The 23225-nt window shown below is 46.3% G+C and overlaps 1 protein-coding gene across 4 annotated transcripts in view; it reads right to left on the reverse strand.

Annotated features, from left to right (window-relative positions):
• Positions 1–23225, reverse strand: part of SLC1A2 (solute carrier family 1 member 2) — a 145564-nt gene that overhangs the window by 58834 nt on the left and 63505 nt on the right. For all 4 annotated transcript variants that reach the window (XM_032358511.1, XM_032358510.1, XM_032358508.1 and 1 more), the window contains exon 2: positions 15–154. In XM_032358511.1, coding sequence (XP_032214402.1) covers positions 15–154 — 140 coding nt within the window. The remainder of the gene's footprint in view (positions 1–14; positions 155–23225) is intronic.

Consider the following 23225-nt stretch of genomic DNA (forward strand, 5'->3'; position numbering starts at 1 on the left):
CCCCTGTCACCTACCAAACACAGTCAGTGTGAGCAGGAGATTCTTCCCTAGCTTGTCACATAGACGTAGGCCGAGGTGTCGCTGCTTGGGCTCCTCCGAGCTGAGGTGGCTGTCGTGCATTCGGACTTCCACTTGCTTGGGCATGTTGTTGGCACTGCAACAGACGCACAAAGAGTGGTGAGAGCTCAGTGGGTGCCGCCCAGATACAGTCAGAGGCGCTCGGGCAATAGCAGGTCAAACAGGCCCCCCCCACCACACACAGCGGGGTATCTGGAACCAGGGGTAGGAAAATAAAACCCAGAGCAACTCAGGGTACTCTGAATTACAGCTGGCCTGTAAGGAGGACTCCAGGACACACTGAACACCCACGTGCCGGGCATGTCTATCCCTACCATCTTGGATCATCATGGTAAAGAAAAGGCGTACCAGCAGGGGGCCCCTGGGAGGCTCAGTAGGTTAAGCGTCTGCCTTTGGCTCATGTCATGATCTCAGGGTCCTGGCATCAAACCCTGCGTCCCACTCCCTGCTCAGCTGGTAGTCTGCTTCTCCCACTCCTTCTGTCCCTCCTCTTCCCCACCCCTCTGTCTGTCTCAATTAAAAAAATATTTTTTAAAAAGACCTACCACAAGCAGTGGTAAGGATTTTGTCTAAGAGTTGCCCACCAAGGTAACTCTGAGAGGCAAGAATCTCTGTCCTGTTTTCCAGAAAGTAACTTCCTCAGGGTCACAGGTTACAAGAAATGGAGATATAAACCCAGATATGTCTGCCTCCAAAACCTGAGCTCTTCCATTCTTAGATCAATGGCAAAGAGGTGATGTTGAATGATCTGAATCAGATCTGAGGTCAGAAGAGTTATGACCTAAATCATGCCACATTAAAATGCTTCTGAGTTCAAGTCTTCCCCATCCTGGTCACGTCAAAGTCATCAGTGTGGGTAGGCCAAGCTTTGCCTCTCTTTTGGAAAGGTTGGTTTACCTAGTTTTTTAAAAATTCAATCGACTGTGGTTTTTAATAGGTCATTTGCACGGCCAAGGCTGCGCTAAGCTGCCCGCATCATGCTACACAGTGTCCAAGAAGGATGGCTTTAAGAAGCATGTGATCACCTTCATCCTTCAAGGCAGCCCAGCCCTTTCCCAGATTAAACCCCATGTGACCCCAAACCATGGTGAGGGTCTGCGATGCAACGCTTGATGGGGTAATAAGCACCCTACCTCTTTTTCCAGCTTTGCCATTTGCCAGGCCAATAAGATTTCAAATTTCAGCTTGGAGTTTGACATAGAAAGGCCTATTTTATTTTTATTTTTTATTTTTTTACTTTGACAACTTAAGACACTTTTGTCAGCTGCCATTTCCAATCACCATCATGTGATTACAGATTTTTTTTTAATTTTAATTTTAATTTTTTTAAAGATTTTGTTTATTTATTTGAGAGAGAGACAGAGAGCAAACATGAGAGGGGAGAAGGTCAGAGGGTGAAGCAGACTCCCCGTGGAGCTGGAGCCCGATGTGAAACTTGATCCTGGGACTCCAGGATCATGACCTGAGCTGAAGGCAGTCACTTAACCAACTGAGCCACCCAGGTGCCCTGATTACAGATTTTTTTTAACCATCTTTAACACCTAGAAAGATGGGTCACAGCCTCCGACTAAAGGGCAACGCCTTCAGGATGGGAGGGTGTGAGCCTTATCCCGACATTCTCACCACAGACTGGAAAAGCTTTCTTTGGGGATGATTATCAATCTGCAAACCTGTGGTTTGGAGTCACTGGTTGTAATAGAAATAGCTTGGGTTTTGTAAACAGGGAACGTAGGATTCAAATCGTGCCTCCATCGCTTGCTAGCTGTGTGGTGTTTAGAAAGAAGGCCTTGATGCCTCGCTTGTGGAAATTGAACATCACAATGCATGTTAAGGGCCTGCCATAGCACCGACGTCTGCGGTCCCTTCATGCAGGGAGCGTGGACACACACAGTCTTCATCAAGTTCATGACGAGGGTGACACGTAACTCAAAGGACCTACCTATTGGCACCTCCATCCCAGCAAGACACTGAGCTTAGCTCCCAGAGTCTCAGATTGAAGACCAAGGACACAAGCACATCTACTTACTTTTTTATAACAGGCTGCTTAATATACTTGCTACCAAAATACTTTGAAATTAGGAATGATGTTTCCCGGTCTGGTTAGAATACCCAGTTGAAACTCTTAGTCCAAAATATAAGCATCTTGGTCTCCCCGGAGTGGCCTGATTATCTACTCATCTGGTTCGTTTGGGGCCAACCTAGACTAGCTGACACGTGTGCACTAATGATCTCTCAGAAAGCAGGACAGGACGGCTCGCAGCAAGCAGATGAAGGCCAATCCAGTCAGCAAGCAACAAACAGCGCTTCCTCTAATCACTAAGCGAAACAGACAGGAAGGCTCTTTGGACGACACAGCAGAGGAAAATGATCAAAACGATCTTTTTTAACACGGATAGACCACATTTTGATGTTTCCATTGGGATCTTTTGATATTTTTAAACACGTCTCCAGCCAGTCATCTGAAGCTCTAAATCAAGAAATAGCCAAAAAAGAAGGGGGGCCATGTGTGTTTCAGAATTAGAGAAGGGATCCGTCAGCCAGCCTTTGGCAATGCGCGGCATCCCCTGGAGACTGTATTCCCCTGCCTTCTGCTTCAACTGAAGCCATTTTGCCACTGATGTTAGACTCGGGCACATGGTTGGTATTTAAGTGAAACTAACAAGTATTTACACCAAACGTTCTGGCAAATTCCATAGGATATAACAAAAGTGTCAGGCATCGACACAGCCATGTCAAAGTGAAAACAGACAGATACTGGTTTAACATGCACTCAGTCTAGCAGTTGGCTTGGGGGCCTGTGGCACATGATCCTTGGTCTAATTCTCAGGCTGTGACAAAATGTCCCTGCAACCCCGAATCAAAAACCAGCCACATCAAAGGAGCAGTGCCAAAATGCCATGAACCCACGTGTATTTACTGAGAGGATTCCCATGACGTCCTCAGCCCCGTCTCCCCCCACCCACCTGAAATGAAACAAATGCTCCAGGCTCATAGGAGTCCGTGACATCTGCACGTAGAGAATGATTTGTAAATTACTTCAGGATCCCAGCCTGCATCTAGGAACCCGAAGTCCCCTAAGAACTCATGGTAAAGATTCCACAGCAGCCTAAATGGTCACTGCATCCCCAGAACACGAGGAGAGCACGAAACAGCAAATATTATAGAAAACAGCATTATATCATACTATAGAACAGTACAAAGCTGTTTCCAAGCTGTATACAGCTTCAGAATATCTTAAATGACATTATCCACGTACACGGCTATCTGAATGCTGGTTCCTGAAAGCACATAGTCACAGCGGTAATCGCAAGGATACCTCCCACTTACTGAGTATTCTGTATGTCAGCCACTCTGCTCAGGAAAGAGTAAGGGGCAATCCTTGCTCTTAAGGAGCTCGTGAGGGGAAACAGAAAGCCCTTTGTACAGTACCAGTCTGCTTCACTTGTGGGTCACAGTCAAGCTCTGCAGGGCTTACCATGCTATGGGAAAAATGGCACCCACCTCGCATTGTGGGACAAGAGTGTTCAAGAAAGGCTCCCTGAAGGGCTGATGCCAGAGCTGTATCTTAAAGAAAGGATTTAATGCCAACATCTTCATCTGCCACCAGTCTGTGAGCCCCCAGAGAGCAAGGCTGTGATCTTTCACACTTTGCTCCAAGTGATTGATGAATGTTTGCTTGGAGAAATGAGGAATTAGAAAGCAACAACAAAGGACACCTTGCTTTCTCCTGGGAACAAGGCCCTTTCATGGACAGACTGGTAGCAGCCGGCTTTAGCAAGCCTCCTTCCAGGCTTGCATTTATGCCACGGAACTCCACTGGACACATATGACAGACCCCATGCTGTTCGAGGTGCTAAAGATACCATGATAAACAGAGAGGGAACATCCCTCACTCTCACAGAGTGCGCATTTTAGTGGAAGACCAACTAAATGAACACACATATTTCAAGTGGAGATACGATCAGGGCGATTCTGCCTCGGAGGCCCGGGGAAGGCTTCTGTGACAAGGAGACATTAGAACAAAGAAGAGCGGAAGATAGATGCTTTGGAAACCTGTCTATCCAAACTTGAGCTTGAAGCTCCCACCAGATACAACTCTGGACATCTATATGCTGGATAAGCACAGGAAGTTATCTCAAGTGTGTATTCTTAGCCCCTTATCAATCCTCCCTTCCTACAGCTTTGGGGGTGCACCCCAAACCAAGTGAGAAGGAATTGAAAAGCCCAGATGTGCCTTGGTTGGCCCAAATCCACCCAGACTGATGCTGGCCAACACCGCTGACCACTTCAAGTTCTCCTTGAGGGCCTTTGGGATGGAAGATTTAGCAAGACAATTCCTTAATATTGGATGTTTCTGTAAACCAACGTCTGCTGGATCACTCCCCATAGCCCCGCAAAGCATGGCCACGTGATGGGACAGCCGTTTGGATGACTGAAAACCGGAAGAAAGAGCCTGTAATTTCCTGCAGCCCAAACTTCTCCACTGAATGAGGTCGTCGCTGTTCACGCGGCCGTCGCTGCCCCGGCCAGACCCCCCCCCCCCCCCCCGGAAGCTGGCTCGCCGGCACGCTCAGCTCATCACTCAAGACTCCCTCCGTGGCCTGAAAGGGAACATGTCGTCGGGCTGGTGCTGAGCTTCAAGCTCTTCTCAGAACCTACTTTTCATTAGCGTTTGATTTCCCGTGCTCTGTCAAGAACCTCTAAGAATAGGCTCCTTAGATGTGGGGTCAGATTCAGAACTCCTGCCTGTACCCTTCTGTGGTGCCATATCTGGCACCAAACTCTTTCTTCCTCCTCCACTGGCCCGGTGGGATGGCAGCAGAACATTCCCAGGAAATCCAAAAGCAACGGACGTGTTTTGGCCTAGAGGTTGTGAGAACCTCCAAGGGGCATCACCACGCAGCCCTCTGCTGCCCAGGGCCGAGAGCCTGAGGGGACAACACTCAGGAACTGCCCTATTGGGGGAATCCTAGGTTAGAGCCTCAAGAACAGAACTAGAGCCTACTGAGGGGCTTTTCCTCAAGCCGTTGGTGTGCTGGGGCCGGCAGCTCAAAGCATGGAACACCACAATGTGGTGATTACAGCTGTGATCACCCCACGTCTGGGATTTCCCCTGCTCCCTAAAGAATACCATCTTTGCTGTAAAAGGGACTGAAACTCTAAGACAGTGGGGGCGTTGCCAGCCCACCAGTCCCATCGCCCTTGCTAGGTCCTGTAAGACCTGCTGGAACGGGGTCAAGGAAGCTCACTGACCAAGAAGTCAGACTCTCTCTCTCTCTCTCTCTCTTTCTCTGACAGCCACTGTGTCCTCAAAGACCCCATGAATGAAACTCAAGGTTTACAACTCCCAAATCTCCCTCAGTCCCTTCTTCTGTCCATCTTTGGGCTTCTATGTCCATTTCTCAGATCCCAAAAACACTTTCTAGAAAGGACCTGTTGGTGAACCACTTCACCAACGATATTCCTTTTCTTTGGCCTTCTCCTGGACATCCAGAGGTCTGGCTAAAGAACATGGCTTATAGTTTTCCCAAACTGTGACAGGATTGGACCTGCGGACAAAATAAAACAGGTAGTCAGGTGGTCTGGGTTCTAACTCCAGGCCTGCTGCTACCTGGTTGTGTTAGAAATAGCATGGAGGATAAAATGGGTATAAAGCTGCTTAGGACAATCAAGAGACAGGAGATAAAGTAGTACGAAAACAAACTCAGTGTCAGAAACCAATAGGGTTTAGGTATCATTTTTGGCCAATTTTGGGGGGGTGTCCCAGGCTCTTAACTTATAAATAAAAGGGCTGATTTAGAAATTCTTTAATGCTCTAAGGTTCTGTGATTCTCTGTGGGGAGGGAGAGGATCTTCCCCACCCTCAGTAGCCTCCATTTTTGGTCACTCGGGACTGAATAAGCTTAAAGTTTACCAAGGGATGAATCATGACCGACCATGAGGGGACCTCCCAGTTCTTTGCGTCGGTCCCCACAGGGAGAGGCAGACATGTGACTTAGAGACAAGAGACACACCAATGATAGAATAGCCACCATTGCTTTCTGTCCTTAACTGTGTTTCTCTTTCCAAAAGCATGATTTAGTAACACTACTAATGCTGGGTTAGGGCTCAAATTTGCTACCACAATTCAGACATAGGCATCTTCTTTTTTTAAAATAATTTTTTTAAGATTTTATTTATTTATTTATTTGACACAGAGAGAGACAAAGGGGGGGGGTCATAAGAAGGCAGAGAGGCAGGCAGAGAGAGAGAGAGAGAGAGAGAGAGAGAGAGGGAGAGGAGGAAGCAGGCTCCCTGCTGAGCAGAGAGCCCAATGGGGGACTTGATCCCAGGACGCTGAGATCATGACCTGAGCCGAAGGCAGAGACTCAACCCTCTGAGCCACCCAGGCACCCCCAGACAAAGGCATCTTCTTAATCCCCCATCTACACCCCTGACCAGGTCTCAGCCTAGATTTCTGAGATGGGCGGGTCAATGTCACAGGAACAGAGTCAAACAGGTGGACTGGCATTGGGACGAGCCAATCACCAAACTGATTCCTAACTCCCTGAGAGACCACCCATATCGTTCACAGTCAACTCGCACGGAATTGGAGATTCGTTCATACACAGGAACATTCCAGATGAGAAATTGCAGGAAAAAGTCTTTTCTTCATACCGTTTCCCAAACCAGAGGGCCCCCACTGGCTAACCTCACCAAAGGCAAATATAGAGCCAACTGGGGCTTTTGGGTATCCTCACACAAGGAGCAAGGAAGAAGTTAGAGGAGACAGAGTTCTGATGAGGTAAATAAAAACAATATCCATTTCTCCCAGAAAGAGACTCTTAAAACACCAGCCACCAACTGATTAGGAGGTGCCAAAAGGTGACTTTTGGTGACTGTGTGGAACACAATTACATCATTCCATGGCCATGGGGTTCTTCATTAAAATGTCCTTTCCCTGCCATGCCTGGGACAACGTGTTAATTTCTTGGACAATGCCACCCAGTTCACTGGGTCGGCGTAGAGCTTCCATGAGAGAATACTAGGAAAGCACCGCGGAATATGTAACATGTAATTGATATTCAAGGTTAGTTTCCCTCCCTTGTCTTAAATGCCTAAAATGGTGCAAAATGACCATTAAGACAGTTGCTTTACAGTGGAGTTTGAGTGAGTTGAGTTTTGGTGACAAATAGTGCTTGCGCTTTTTATGAAAAGGAAGTCCCAGAAGAGCTGGAGTGGGTGAGGGGCCTGGAAGGTTCCCACTCTGTAAGCATCTACACTGTGGAATGACTGTGCAACCTCTCAAAGGACATCAGGAATACGTCTTAAGTATAAAACCTCTGGACCTTTGTGATATCCTCCTAAAGCTAGGGACCTACGCCAGCTTCAACACAACAGTTTTGCCTGTTTCCAGAAAGACACACTGCCAAAAAGAGACATAAGATGGCAAGAAACAGTGACCCTCCCAGCCTGGGTAGCGGGATTGGGGTGGAGTGTTTAATCATTTCAAATTGGGAACCTCTTCTAAAAATAAAGATCATGCCATGACCCGGGAGGACACTGTCCAGCCCGGTCTCCAGGGGCACATCGCTCCTGAAGTAATTGCTACCCACCTCCGTTTCATCGGACAACATGAAAATACATTTGAAAAACATCGCACAGCTCCAATAAGCGGGGAAATTCATGTGGCATGCCTTCTGGGTTTTGAGCCACAGGGAACTTGGCCCTCGTCCCAGTTTGCCTTGAAGCAAATTCTTTCCTCCGATGAAAATGTCCTCCCCATCCTCCCCTCCAACCCCATAGATTAACTTCTACTTCTTCTTCAAAGCTCAATTCAAGAAGGACTTCCCTGAGGAAGTCTTGGTTGACTTTTCACTGCTCCCCCTGCAGCTTACCTGTGCTGACCTGCACTGACCTCTCCTGAGGTATTATCACAGTGATTTGTCTGTTTCCCCACTAGAATATAAACTCTGAGGACTCAGCCTTGTTCTACTCTTCCTCACACTCAACACGGTTCCTGGTATATGGTGGAAGCTCCGTTTTTTGCATGTTGAATGAATAAATAAATGAATGGGCGACAAAAAGCATGTTCTAGTCCCAGGGAAGGCCTCCATTAGGCAGGAAGGGCCAGGTCAACACCAGGTAGGGCTGGCCCTTCCCCACTGGCAGTTCTGAGACAGCTGCCCCACCCAAGGCATGGTGGCCCCAGCGCTCCCAGTGTCCTCGTGGGAAGACGAAGCTATGAACCAATCTGGGCTCAGCTAATGAGGCCTTCAGGGGAAACTGAAGGAAGACGCCTTAGGATCCAGCTGCCAAAATCAACAGCTCTAAATCTGGGCCTTCCAAAATGTCCTTCTACCAAAGAGCATGACCGCTCTTTCGTTTGCCAGAAGGATTCTTCTGGAAGCACTCTTAATGAGCAGAGCTCTGGATCTGGCCCTCAAGCATGGGAAGTTCTTCTACTAATCCCTGAAGCTTCCCAGCAGAGCCCTCCCAACCTGCCAGGCAGGGGAGCAGCTGGGATGCTGACTAAGTCGCTTCATTAGCCACAGGGCCTTCAGGCACCAGGCAGTGACCAGGCACAGCCAGTGGCTTGGACTTCCTGGGCAGTTTGGTCACACTTCACAATTGCTTTTCATCAGTGTGGTCCTTCCCCATCTTGAGCAGAGCAGTCTATGTGCCTTTTCTCTCCTTCTAGACCAGGCAGCCAAACTTGAAATGCAGTATCAATTCCAAACAAGAAGACCAGTGAGCATTACAACCTTGCAAATAGTGAGATTTCCTCAGGCTGGCCCTGAAAATGCCACACTATGCTTTTGTGGGGAGATGTTTTTGGACTTCCTTTATGCTTCTCTGGGGGTCTTCAAAGGTGCCCACTTCTGACTTCCAGAGCCTGAAATTCATCCTTGAGAGTCCCACCCTTTGCACCTCAGATTGAAGCCAGAGGCCATGGAAAAAGAAACCTCTTCCCTGACAACCCAGTGTGAAGGAGCTTCTCCTATCTCTCCCTAAAAACAGGATGTGCTGAGGAGGACCCTTTGACATGGGTCCTGGCTACAACCACACCCAGGAGCCAAGTAAAAGGAGAGGAATTCAGGACATTGGATATAACCTTGACCAGGAGCACACCAGTGCCTAGGGTCAGGTCTGAAGTCAACCGTGTTTAAAACTCCATGACCTCAACAGGTTTTCTAGAATACTCTCAATATCCTTTTTCTTTTTTTCTTTTTGTTTTCAATCTGAATACTAGTTTCACATGTGTGTTCAAGTTGAGAAACTTAATCAAGCTGTTCACTTAAGATGTGTGTGCTTTTCTGTCTATGCGTTAGACTTGAATCAAAAGCTTAAAATAAACAGGCAAACCAAATTATGTTCTTGGCCCCCAAGTGGCTGATTTCATAGCAGTAGATTTGCCAGCAAAGAAAAGGTGCTAATTTTGCCCAAGAACACCTTATACATGGGAGACATGCGATCATCTCCTTCAGATGAGACAGAAATGGTGGGAATTGGGGTGGCCCAGGTTATAAGAGAGGACTCTCGCCGACCAAAAAAAGATGTTTGTGGTCCTTACCTTCCTTCTGATTTTCCATGCCCATAGCTGCCAAGATCCCTCAACACATCAACATCCCTTCCATATAGAGACTCTTCTTGTGCTCTTTTAAGTTATAAACAATCACCAACAGTCCATCAGTTGAATTGATTAAGAAGTCAGTTAACAGTAATTTCATGATACGTCAACAAGTGCAGACTTGATAAAACACTGTCTTATCCCTTGCCTTGTTTTGTCTTCACTGCATCCCTAAGAGGGGAGGAATGATCCCACCTCAGAAATGGAGATCCTGAAACTTGCCAGAGCTCAAGACTTAGAAGCGATGAAGCCAGGGCATGAGCCAGGGAGTTGTATGGCCGGGATTAAATCTATGTTGCTATCTGCCTTGGAGGCCAGGACTCTTGGGGTCCATCCTTTCTCGGGGTATCTGCGAGTGATGGACACCTTCAAGTTCCTCAAGGCACATGAACTTCGGAGACATGCCGCCGAGCACCCAGACAAGGAAAGCAGAGAAAGGAGCATGCTGCCAGGCGAGGAAAAGAGTGAGAGGAGCTCCGGGAACCCATCACCTTGTTACATATGTTAGACGAGGTTTGCTTCCGGTGCCTCAGAGGTACCATGTGGGCAAGGGGCACCCTTGTAACTGACTTCTCCCCTTGAACAACCACTGTGCACAGGTGTCATCCTGTTCCTGGGGCCTCAGGGAGCACGTGTTGATGTGGAATAACCCTGGGCTCCTCACCAGGAAGGACTCCCCTCCAGCACCCCCCTCTGCCCCTTCAGAAGGACTGAACTGTCTGGTAACGGGTAATAAGAAGGATACAGATTCTGATGGCTACAACGATAGCTAGTCATGTTGATGCAAAGCTTACTTTTCTAAGCCTTTTATATATAGGAACTCAATTCTCACAATAACTTCATGAAGTGCATACTATTATCGGCGACCTTTATTGGAGGGGAAATGGAAGCACCAGATGTTTCCATTACTGGCTCAATGTCACTGTTTGTGGTTTGTAGAGTCTGGATTTGAACGCAGGCAGTCCCGAACTTGGAAAAACAGGTCAGCTCTCTCTAGTCCTGGAAAAACCACTCTTTACATTCGGGAATTTTGTGCTAGCAATGAACAGGGACACTGAACAAGGAGGCAAAAAAAGTTTTGCTTACGGTGAGCAAAGTCCCCAGGGAAGAAGGAAAATGTCTAATCCAAACCAGAGCCTCCACACCATCTTCACAGAATCCTCACAGACTTTCAGGACTGGAGAGGCTTTCAGACCTCCATCCACCTCAGGACAAATGTTTATCTGGTCAAGGGATCCTAAATCAGTCTCTGAATCACTTGTGAAAGCCACAGACCTCCAAAATGTGTGCCCACACATGGGTGTTTATAGCAACTTTGTAATTATGAAATTATGAAACTGCCAAAACTTGAAAGCAAATGAGATGTCTTCCAGTAGGTGAATGGATCAATAAATTGTGGTACATGTAGACAATGGGCTATTACTCAGAGCTTAAAAAAAAAAGGCTATCAATCCATAAAAAGACACGGAAGAGACTTGGATACACATTGCCAAATGAAAGATCCTAATCCCAAAAGGCTACATGTTCTATATAGGACATTCTGAAATAGGTAAAACTAGGCAGCCAGTAAGAGGATCAGTGGGGGCGGGGGGCTGGGGGAGGGAGGGGTCACTAGGTGAAGTACAAAGGATTTTTAGAGCAGAGATACTCTGTGCAATACTAGAGTAGTGGATATATGTTAAACATTTGTCTAAACCCATAGAATGCTCAACACCAAGAATGAACCCTGGTGTCAATCTTGGACCTCAGGTGTTTCCTCAGTTGTAACAGATGCAGCTCTCTGGTGGGGGGGCTGTGGATATCCCCGAGATCTGTTGTGTTTAAGGGCACAGCAGGGGGTGTGTAAGAAATCTCTGGCCTTGCCGCTCCATTTTGCTGTCCATCTAAAGCTGCTTTCAGAAAATAAAAGCTACTGGGAAAAAAAAAATAAAAACAAAAACAAAACAGATCTCCAAGCCCCGTCTCTGAATATCCCAAATGAGCCCATCTGGGTGGGGCCTAGAGCTCTGGGCTTTTGACAAAGCACCAGGTGACTTTGTTGCAGTCCACACACGTGTGGATGTCTAGTCACTGACCGAACAGTTGCAGGAAAGGGGACCCGGTACATGACACGCCTCACCATCTTGTCACTGCACAGCTTCGGCGATTACCAAGTTCTTCCTTCGTGATAAACCTAGAACACTTTCCCTCGGGCTTCTACCCACTGGTTATTCTTTTGTCCTGCAGAGCCATCCAGGAACAGCAGTGACAGTGACCGTCAGGCAATGTACTAGCTGTTTCCCATGCAAAATTTTGTGCACTCCCCCCAACATTCTCACAAGGCAGGTGCTATTATTATTGCTTCTTAATGGATGAAAAAATTGGAGGTCGGCGATGAAGTCATGTGCCCCAGGGCTAGTGAGGGGCTGAGCTGGGATCGGAAGCCAGATCTCCCCAAGCGAAAGGATCATGCTTTTCATCATAACACGACACTTAGCAATACACAGAGCCTGCCTCCCTCTCCGTCCACTAGCCTCCCAGGCACCCCTCCAGGTGAGGACTGGTCACATCCTTGTTCCCCAGAGCGAGGCAAGGCAGGCTTTCTAGTCCTCTGCATGCAGAACCCCAGAATCTGCCAGAGTCGAGGCTTTGACCCCACACTTGAGGGAGCTCTGGTAATAAACAGGGACCACTGGTTGATTTTTTAGTATGTGCCCATAGTAGGCATAAAAACACCCCCCACCACCTGCAGAATGCCCAGGCCCTAATCCCCTGAACCTGTGACTCTGTGAGTGACTTGCGGCAAAAAGGAACTAAGTTTGCTAACCCTGAGTTGGAGACTTTTTCCTGGGTTACCCAGGCAGGCTCCGTGTAACCACAAACAAAGGTCCTTACGAGTGGAAGGGAGGCAGGACAAGAGAGAATTAGAAAGACAGCAGCACGAGAGAGACTCAGCCCCACACTGCTGGCTTTGCAGATAGAGGAAGGGGCCGTGAACCAAGGACTATGTGGGTGGCTTCTAGAAGCTGGCAAGGGCAAGGAAACGCATTCTTCTCCAGAGCCTCCAGGAATGAACACAGCCCTGTAGACACTTTGCTTTTAGCCCTGTGAGATCCATTTTGAACTTTTGACCTCCAGAAGTATAAGACAATATATCTGTATTATTTCAAAACACTCAACTTGGGGTAGTTTTTATAGCAACAATAGAAAACAAATGTGGCCCCAGGCCCTAGGCTCAGTGTTGCCTATACTGTCTTACTTGATGTTTATAATAAGCCCAAGACACAAGGCGGCAAACATGGAGACCCTCTCTGGGCCCACCCCCCACCTTCTAGAGCTCTGTCCAGAGATGCAGCGAGCCCAGATTCGTACTTCTCAGCCTCCCCAGCTGAGAAGCAGGCTGAACCCCTCAGCACACCCTTCCTCCCTTCGCCCAGCTCTGAGGGAAGAGTTAGAGGCTGAAGCAACAGCTTTCTCTCCTTTGCCAGGCGCCAGCTGGTAAACAACAAAGGCTGACCAATGTCACATCTCCGATGGCTCCCATCCCCCGGGGAAGCACCTCAGGACCTCCCCCGGCGGTGACCTATGCCTTTCCTTACTTCGGTTCCTTCTCACAAGCCATAAATTTGTGGCTACTGATCAGTTAGCAAAATATTCAGCCCCCGCTGACTTCACCAGTCAACTCAGCGTACCGATGGCCCCAAAACCTCTCAACTAGCTTGATACGCTGATTCTAGAAGGGAAAAACTGAGCCATCCCATCACCAGCAGCAGGGAAATCCTCCCCTCGGGAAAGCTGCTTCCTAAGAGAACGTGAATTTCTTACACGGGCCACTTGCTGAGAGAGCTGCTTCGCAGCACCTGACGTGGACATGGCACGGTCCACCAGTAGTCCACTCCTCTGTGGTTACCCACTTCCCATGGTTTTTTTGTTTGTTTTGGGGGGGTTTTTAAAAAGATTTTATTTATTTGTCAGAGAGAGAGCAAGCACAAGCAGAGAGAGAGGCAGGCAGAGGGAGAAACAGGCTTTCCGCAGAGCAGGGAGGCAGATATGGGACTCAATCCCAGGACCCCGGGACCAAGACCTGAGCCAAAGGCAGACGCTTAACCAACTGAGCCACCCAGGTGCCCCACCCACTTCCCCTGCTTTGAATAGACCATGTCCTGCTTGGTGTTTGGGGATTAGAGTACTTCTCACATTCGAACCTGAATGCTTAGTGGACTCTGTGATATTGCTCGTTTGTTTTTCTCTTTTGTTTCAGAGAGAGAGGTAGAGACACTCCAAGCAGAATCCCCACTGAGCACAGAGCCTGAAGCAAGGCTTGATCTCATGACCCTGAGATCACAACCTGAGCCGAGATCAAAAGCCGGACACTTAATCTGTGTCTGGACGCTTAAACTGAGCCACGCAGGCACCCCAGCTGCTGCTCCTTCGAATACTCCTTTCCAAAGCCCTGGCTTACTTTTCACGCCTCGATGTTACTGCATTTCACATTTCATCACATTCATGCTGTTTCCTCAATATCTTAATGTCTTCCCCAGAAGACTTTAGATTCTCAGTGAAAGGGCCTGTCTCTACCCCGGGACCCAATATGTATTAGATGCTCAACAGCATCTGGGGGGAGGTAATGATTTGGAGGTTCTAGAGGGACCCAGTTCTACAGATCTGGGATGTGCCCTCTGCAAGAGGCTGGCCAGCTCGGGTGGGGCACCGGGTAAGATGTTCCCTGCCCCCATCCCCATGGATATGGGTTTGGAGCGAAGCCAAACAAAGCTCAAGGAAAGAGGGCATGAAACTCCTTAGCCTGTGGTCTCCCAAAGCTTGAACTGACACCCAACGACCTTGCCAAAAGTAATTGCAGTTTCAAGTTACCTCAAGGGGACACAACTGGACTTTTTATGCACTTCCTGAAGGCATTCCAGTCCTGCCTTCCCTTGACACCCAGGAAGTGGTCCAGTGTGTTTGCCATGAACCACCAACACGGCTCCATTCCCTTGGCGATGGAGGTGAGTGCTCTTCATCCCCAGTGCTTGGGAAGAAAGGTTCAATCTTGTTCAACTTGTAAAATCTTTTATTTATTTCTAAGCATGTTTTTTTTTCCCTAGCTGTCTCTTAAATCATAACATCAAAGCAAGACCATGTCCTGTCTTTGTTTGAATCCACTATATAATGACCCGTACAATGCCAGGCCCCTAACTGTATTCAGTAAGAACCAGTAGATCAAATTAAGTGCTAGGACAAAATATGGGACTAGGGGTTGGATAAAATCTGTAGTATTCCTTGAAATGAGTTCCCCGGACTCCAACACATCCTAGAGATTTGCGTGAACACAGAAGCGGCAGGCTCTTTTGCTGTGGGCAATCCCGCCTTCCTCCTCTACCCACCTTCTCCCTGTCTACCCTAGGGCTGCATTCAGCCCACATTCAGCCCTTTGTGCCTGACTTGAAAACAGATCCCACCCCACAATCCAGTCCTGAGAAATCACTATTATACAGGATGGGGAAGAAGAAGAGGCTTCCCATCACACATCATCCTGCAAACACATAATAAAATTTCATTGTAGGCATCTTTCTTCTTCTCCCACATATGCCCAAAGTGTCTCTCCTTTCTCTTTACTTCATTTTTCACTCTCAGCTTCCTTAGCCCAATCAGCAAAACAGCCTGATGGACTGTCCAACAGCTGCCCAGATGTTGCCCCTCACACATGCTCTCAGGGTGGGTTTCGGTCCCCATCCCTCCCCACTTATCAAGTGTTCACACAATGTCTCTTCCCTGCGGTTAAGAACCTATGACCTTGTGCCATACCATTACACCCAGAATAATAAAGAGACGTCCGCAAATCTACTACTACTTTCTTTACAGCTAAGCTTAATAAGTGGTAACTTTAACAATGTTAATGATAACAAGTTGGGTATTAATTCTGAGTCCTCTTTTAATTTGCAACAATAACTCCCTACAAATTGTTCAGTTTAAGATTTTAACTGAATATCCACGCTCTTCGTTTTAACCTTGTATTGAAAGTACTAACAGTGTTTACCCACCTTCCAACATGATAAAATTCGGATGACAAAGTCAAGCTTTTCCACTTGGAGAGTGTTGCAATAGCTCCATATGCAATTTTTGAGATGTTGGTCCACACAACCCTTTCTACCCCTCCAACTTCATTTTTTGCCCACCAAGTTTCCCTGTGGGTCTGACAACAACAGGAGATTGTTGTTGTCATTGTAGTGGTTGTTGTCATTGTTGTTGTTTTTCATTTAAATCATTTCACAACATTTAAAAGCTAGTAGATTTCAGATCAAAGTCCTGGAATATCTAGATAGCCCAACACCTGGATTCTTGATGGCAACCATTACCTAGAACTGAAAAGTGATTCTTCTATAGATAAACACTGATTTTCCAGTTGGCCACAGACCCCATCAGTCCCTATTACTTCCCTGACACCAAGGCCAAGCACCAAATACCATTTGTCATTGTGCTTGCACCGCTGTATTTCTGAAAGAAGTGTTAGGAGGAAAGTGAACTGCTCCCTAATTTCGGTCACATACTTTCCTGCCTCCTATTGCATTTGTTAGCAGCCTGTCCCATTTATAGAAGGGCGCTTTCCCTGTGCACTTCCATAAAATCCCCAAACAAGGAGTGAATACTTCTCTCCCACATTACAAAGTAGGTACAGGGTGATTCAACAGAGTGAGTCACATCATTACCAAGGATGTCACATAATTTACAACTTGGAGCCAAGTCTCCCAGGGGACAAGCGTGAAAGCGTGAAGCCGGTGGCCTGCGACCTCACCTTCCCCAGAGCAGACAAAGACAGTGCCTGAGAAACAATCCAGGACTGGCTCACGGATGGCAGAGGGGAGAACTGGCTTTCTTTGTCTTCTCAGCAGACCTCCTTGTTGTGGATGGTTCCAGGATCATAACTCTCTGGAGTGATGACTTAGCATGTGTTAAAATGCAGAGAGTGACTTCAGTCTGCTTTTACAAGTCTACCATGGGGGGGAGGGCAGGGTGTGCCGTTTTGACCATTTGGACACCAGCCCGTACAGTCAGGAAGAGAGCAGTTATCTGCAGTATCTCTTAAGATGGACGTTTTATACCACGTGAGAAGGGCTTGTTAGTCATTTCACAGATGAGGAAGCAAGATTAAGTAAGGGTCTTGTTGTCTAACAGCTAGGAGAGGGCAAAGAGGGGAATTACATCCCCATCTATCTGTACTGAAAACCTAATCCTTTCTAATGGCAACATGGTGGCTACGAGAGTCTCGACCCTCATGAGAGTGACATTCCTAGATGTTCCTTAGCTCCTCCATCATGGACCTGACCTTGAACTGTCCCAGAGAGAGTATGCATATATGTGTGAGTGTGTGTAGAAGGAAGGGGTTGCTGTTTTTCATTGTTTTGTTATTCTTTTTTATTATTTATTTATTTATTTTAGAGAAAGAAAGAGAGAGAGAGAATGCAAGCAGTCAGAAGGGCAGAGGGAGAGGAGAGATAGAACCTCAAGCTGACTCCCCACCAAGCACGGAGCCTGAGCAGGACTCCATCCCAGGACCCCAAGATCATGACGAGAGCCAAAATAAAGGACAGGGTGCTCAACTGATTGAGCCACCCAGGAGCCCCTATTTTGCCATTCTTGAGTAAACCTCTCATTCACCAGTCTCACCAACACACCCGATCTCAACTACATAGTTCATAATTCCCCAAAAAATCTATATTTCCAAATCTATCCCTCTAAAACTTAGTTATTGAAAACTCTATTCCCTAAGGATGTTGAACACATATATGGCTTCCATCCATACTATTTCTAACATCAGCCTTAGCAACAGGAGTTGCAAAATGACAGGAGGCAACAAGATGAAGTCACTAGGAACTAATGAACCGAGGTCCCAGAGCTCCTGCAGCCTGAAGTCAGTCCTCACCCCTTGTTCTCAGATGACAGTGATGATCCTGACCCAGGGCAGACCACATGGACTAATTCTATGGCTGAAGAGGATGTTGAGCAAAGGATTTCTAATTTGAGATTTTCCTCTGACTGATGTGAGACCTCATTTTTCAGAGAAGGAAAGATGGTCTGTCATGAGTTAACATGAGGATCCTTGCAAAGATGAAAAGCCAATCTGTACAGTCCCAGACTTACCCGACAGAAGATGACAGAAAAGGTTTCTTGGCACATCCTACCTTTGAAGGTGACCAGAGATATCAGTTCCTTAATTGTATGCTATTAATTTCTTCTTTTCACCCACTGGGCTTGGTTATCCATACCAGTAGTGATTCTACTACTCTCTTTAGGTAGCATACCAGCTCTGTGGTAAGTGACTTCCTTTGCTGGTTCCATGCAGGTCTACAAAGGTGATTATTACTGTCTCTATTTTATAGACAAGGAACACAAGGGAACTAACTTGCCTTAAATCGCCCACAGCAGAGAAGGCACAGAACCACAGGCCTAAACTTACATCTATCCAACTCCAAAGCCCAAGTTTTTAAAGACTATGTTCAAGAAACTAAGCAGTCAGTTCAAAGATTCCATCTTTTGGTCTGTTCTTTATCACTGACTAGAGTTTAGAGCAGAAGTTGGTGAATCACAGCCCACCACATGGCCCAAGAAACCTAAAATATTTACTACCTGATCCTGCGCAGAAAAGTTCGCTAACCTTTGGCTTTAAAAAGTGGTAAATCAACCCCACATGTTCCATTCTGTTTACTTAGGTCTCTGTAGTACGTGAGACCAAAGGATTCCAAGACACAGCTTTGATTCATGAAAATATTTCTTTTCATTGATTTATGTAAGTGACCCTGAGTAATAAGAGTTGGAAATAGATCTGGGGGCAGGGGGAGAAGTTGAAGAGCTGTGGTTCTAAAATAGCCACCTTCTAGATCACGCATGACTGCTGGTTAACCAAAATCCACAAAAGTTTTATCCACCATGAAGAATTTGGGTAATGAGTCCGTCCCGAAGAGTGCAGACAAAAGTGTCCACAGGTCTGTCTCTCCCTGTCCAGGCTAATGGGGGATTTGAAAGGAAGCCTTTTATCAATATGCAGACAAATTGAAGACAGGCTGTTTTTATATGGCTGCCAGCATGCTAAGACAAAGGAAACAGTGATAAAGGGGTAGTAAGTAAGGCAATGAGTAACTATTCATTTTCTTCCTTGTTTTCAAACGGAGCAAGAGGTGTTTAGTAATCTTTGTGTAAAACAGACATCTGAGTCATCCCGGCAGCAGAGAGTTCTCATGAGTCATAAAACTCATGGGGGTCCAGAACCAGGTCCTTCTGCTGGCTTAAGAGCATGCCCAGAATGGTACCAATACTAAGTCACCACACTATGCACTTCGGATGCAATGAAAAATCAATGAATCTTTACACTGTGACTCTACCTGTGTGCTCAAATGTACTAGGCACACCATGTGTCCTTCAGGTAGAGTAGTTCAAGGCTCCAGGGGAAGGGCTGGAGAAAACAGCTGTCAATTCCAAAACAATCACTAGTTTTCTCTGTGAACTTGTACCTGTGTCATCTCTTATGTGAGCCTCAAATTCATCTGTAAAATGAGGTATTCAAATTGGAAGCCTCTGTGGTGCCTTCCAGCTCTATAAGTATATAGCGTGGAAGCTGCACTTGTTCTATACAACAAGGGTTGTATAGAAACAACCCTTGAAGATTTTGATGACATATTACTCACAATTCATCATATCTCATTATGCAATTGGTATTGTTATAATTATCCTTAATGTTATCACTGCTATTGGCCTTACTTACCACATAAGTAATAATAATAGCCAGCACTTGTTCAGTATTTTATATGTGTCAGATGTCATTTGTTGGAGTCTCTGGAATAAGTGGGAAAAGATGACTTTATGCTCTGCATGTACAATCTTTTAGACCATAGGTCAACAAACTAGAGCCATAGATCAAATCCAGCCCACTGCCTATTATTGTAAATAAAGTTTTATTAGAACACTTGATGAGCCAAGCTCATCATTTAACTATTGCTTATGGTTGCTTTTGCACTACAAGGGCAAAAGTAAGTAAGTGCAGCAGAGACCCTAAAATATTTGTTATCTGGCCCTTTACAGAAAAAAATTTGCTAACCCACTTCATTTAGCCCCTATATGGCAAGGCTCTTGCCTACCCAGTATCCACTTAGTACTCTTTTGGTTCTAGTCTCCTAACTTCCCTCAGGGTACCTCCCTCCCCTCCTCTACTACTCCTGATCCTGTAGTTTGGGTGGAGTTGATCTACTGCCCCTCTCAGGCCTGGAGAATCAAAATATTTCATCCTCATGACCATGAAGATTTAGGGGGAGAATGTGGGATTCAATCCTAAGACTTTTGTTGGAGGTAGTGACCAAAAAGCTCTCTTTTGCTGATATTTCTGAGTTACTAGGATGCAAGTTCAGAACTGCCAAGGAAGCTTCATAGAAATGACTTGCCTGTGTTTGAAAACAAAGAAAGATGGAGGAAAAAATAAAATGCATCTTGATGGTGAGAATTTAGCCTCTGGATCCAACTATGCCTGAAGCTACTGGTAGGTTTTTTAGCCAATAAGCCAATACGTTCTCTTGTTGGTTTAAGTCAGATTAAGTTAGGTTTGTATGCCCTGCAACTAAAACAAAACAATCCTTCAAAATTGACATAATCATGTTCTCCACTAAGACTTCTCCCGCCAAAATCACATAGACATGAGTGGCAGAGACTAGGATCTAGGTCTACACGGAGCTCTGCAAGATGAAGGAACCAGTATCTAGAGCTCTCCAGAAGATCTGATTAGGACAAGGATAGAACCAACAGACTATTTTCCTGTCTTTGAGGAAGGCACATTTCAAACCACATCTCTGTTCTCCAGGGAGCGGTTGCTTGGAGATCATCCTGTTTTCTACTTCTGACTATCGCAAGGCCTAGCAGAGTACTGGCTTCTCATGTGGTAATTTGGAGGAAGTTATAATGAAAAGTGGTATCATAGCCATTTCTCAGCCCTTCATTCTTGCCATATTTAACAGAGAAGAATCGTGCTGTGGAGAAAACTGACCTCTTCCTGTTGAAGCACTAGGTTGCCCAGCAATCAACATATGTAAATAAACATATGTAAGGGAGCAGAGGGATTGTGGGTCAGGACCCTTCTCAGGCAGGGAATGAATGACAACAACCTTTGAAGAAGCACAGATTCTGTGAAATTGCTCCTGACTCAAACTATCCATTCCACAAGACACTGTAAAGGAGCAGATGATGCCACCCCAAATTATTCCTCTTAGGCATGAGGACTATTTTCAGCTGAAGGCAGTCAAGACCTAACAGACCCAGGAAAAGCTTTTTACCTCCTCCTAAACTGCCTAAAAGAATTTAGAAAGGGGGTTTGTACCAGAAAGAGAACTACTATCAGAGGTAACATTTTCATCTAAAAGACTTATCTGCCTGGGAGGGAAAATATATATATATATATTTTTGCCAAACATTTGCTCTTCTTCTCTTCCTGGTTATTGTATTTCCCCCCTTTTGAAGCCCCAGACCCTATATCTTTCTTTAGCCAGGATGGTGGTATTTAAGTCTCAATTGCCTGGCTGCCTTTGGGTCTCATAGCTTTGTGGGATTCCTGAACATACAAACATAGTTACATTTGTTTTTCTCCTATTAATCTTTTTGTTATGGGGAGTGAGGGGGTCCCAGTCAAGAACCTATACGGGTAGAGGGAAAAAATAGTTTTCCTCCTCTACTGCATCTTCTTATATTCTGCTTTAAAGAGAAAGACAGACTCCAGGAGAAGTAGTATAGTACAGGGTATGGAAACCCAATCGCTCAGCAAGGTCTTTGGTTGGTGTGTGATGCAATGGTACACCTTCGCCAGCTGGAGGACTTTATAATCAGGACTGGATCTCAGGCAGACACCCTAGGGGACATGTAAGACGATCTGTCAGGAGTGTAACTGGTCCCAACACACTAAACCAAGAGAGAGTGAACTTGAGAATTTTGAGTGATTTGCAACCATAAGAGTTAAGCTCAAGTTGAAATGGAAGGATGGATGGACAGATCGATGGACAGAGATAGATAGAAAGATACATAGGAAATATACACACTCATAACTGTCATTCAAAGATAACAGATAATATTTCTGGAAGGACCACAGGGCATTGTTAATTGTAGTGACCTCTGAGGGGAAGAATGAGTACACAGGAATCTCTAGGGAGACAGGACTCACCGATCCCTGTGTACTCTTCAGCATAGTCTGAGTGTTTTCCCATGTGTGTTTATTACTTTTTCAATGGGAGGATTAAAAAGAAGAGGGAATTCCCCCAAATATATTTAACAACAAATCCTTCTTCGCTGTACCTTCTAAGGTCTCTTTAAGTTAAATGACCAGAACCCCATTGCCCTGGGCTGCCTAGACCAGCTTCTTCCTTTAGGGTTTTGTTCCACTGACGAAGCAGTGAGCTCTGCTCACATGTCACTTCCCTAAGACAGAAGCAGCTACTCAACCCAGCTTGTGCCAGGCAAACACGTTACCTGAGACCTGTTGCTTTTGGGTCTGCCTGGTTCAGAGGGAAAGGTGAAAGGGTCACACTGGGGAGTCCAAAGTTCTAGCCTCAAAGCTTCTGGTCCATCTGCACACAGCCAGGGACAGGACAGGGTTTCCCTGGCCCAGAGATCAAAGAGCTAGCCTCAGTCTGCCCGGACTCTAAGGTACTCGAAGTTCTTGGAATGGTCTGAGCTCCCCATCGACCTTACTGCTGCCAGAGGGCAAAGTATAAGACTTCAGGGGAATGGGACAGAAAGCAGACTGTCCAAGACGATTGAGTCACTCCATGTCCCTCACTCCAGATACACACATGCACAGATGCATTCCAGAGGCAGAAGCTGGTGGGCTTTATAGGTCAGTGCTCCTTCTCTCTAACTGAATGAACTTCAGCAACGCGCCTTGATCCCTCCAGCCTGTTTCCTTATCCATACACACGGAAAGAGGATTGTAGAGTCTAATTAGATGCATTTCTGTAACATGCCGTCCCCGTTAACAGCAATACTGCCCTTCTTTCTTTCCCCTTTCCCTTTGGCTCTTTCAGAAATAAAAGAATGCTTTTTTAAAAACTCAACCGACAGAAAGACAACATAAACTTCTGCCAGAATGAACTTTCAGACTTCCTGGAAAACTCTGCAGACACTCCAGTGAGAGTGAGGTCCCCCGGCTCTTACATAGTAAGTTACGTAAGGGTCATCTTACTCCCCCATCGTGCCCTCTCGGATTACAGTGTGCAGGCTAAGGTCAAAAGGAAATTATGTAAGCATAATCCTAGGAAATCGGCGTATAGAACAGGGCCCAGTTCAAGAAGCAAACCAGCAGGATGTTACTGTGAATCTTGGAGGCCACGAACTGCTAAATGGATAAAATACAGTTTGAGTATATTCGGTTGAAAGTCTGGGAGGAACTCATGGAAATATTTTGTAAATGGTGTATCAGGGGGCCAGTCGGCATAGAGGCTGATTTTGCAATAGAGCAGGGTCCTGAAGGTCACCTGTGAGGTTGCATATTAACCTCTTAATTGCTACCTCGCTGGGAGGTCCGGGCAAGGCA

Source organism: Mustela erminea, chromosome 9 (genome assembly GCF_009829155.1).
Source record: "Mustela erminea isolate mMusErm1 chromosome 9, mMusErm1.Pri, whole genome shotgun sequence".
Classification (NCBI taxonomy): domain Eukaryota; kingdom Metazoa; phylum Chordata; class Mammalia; order Carnivora; family Mustelidae; genus Mustela; species Mustela erminea.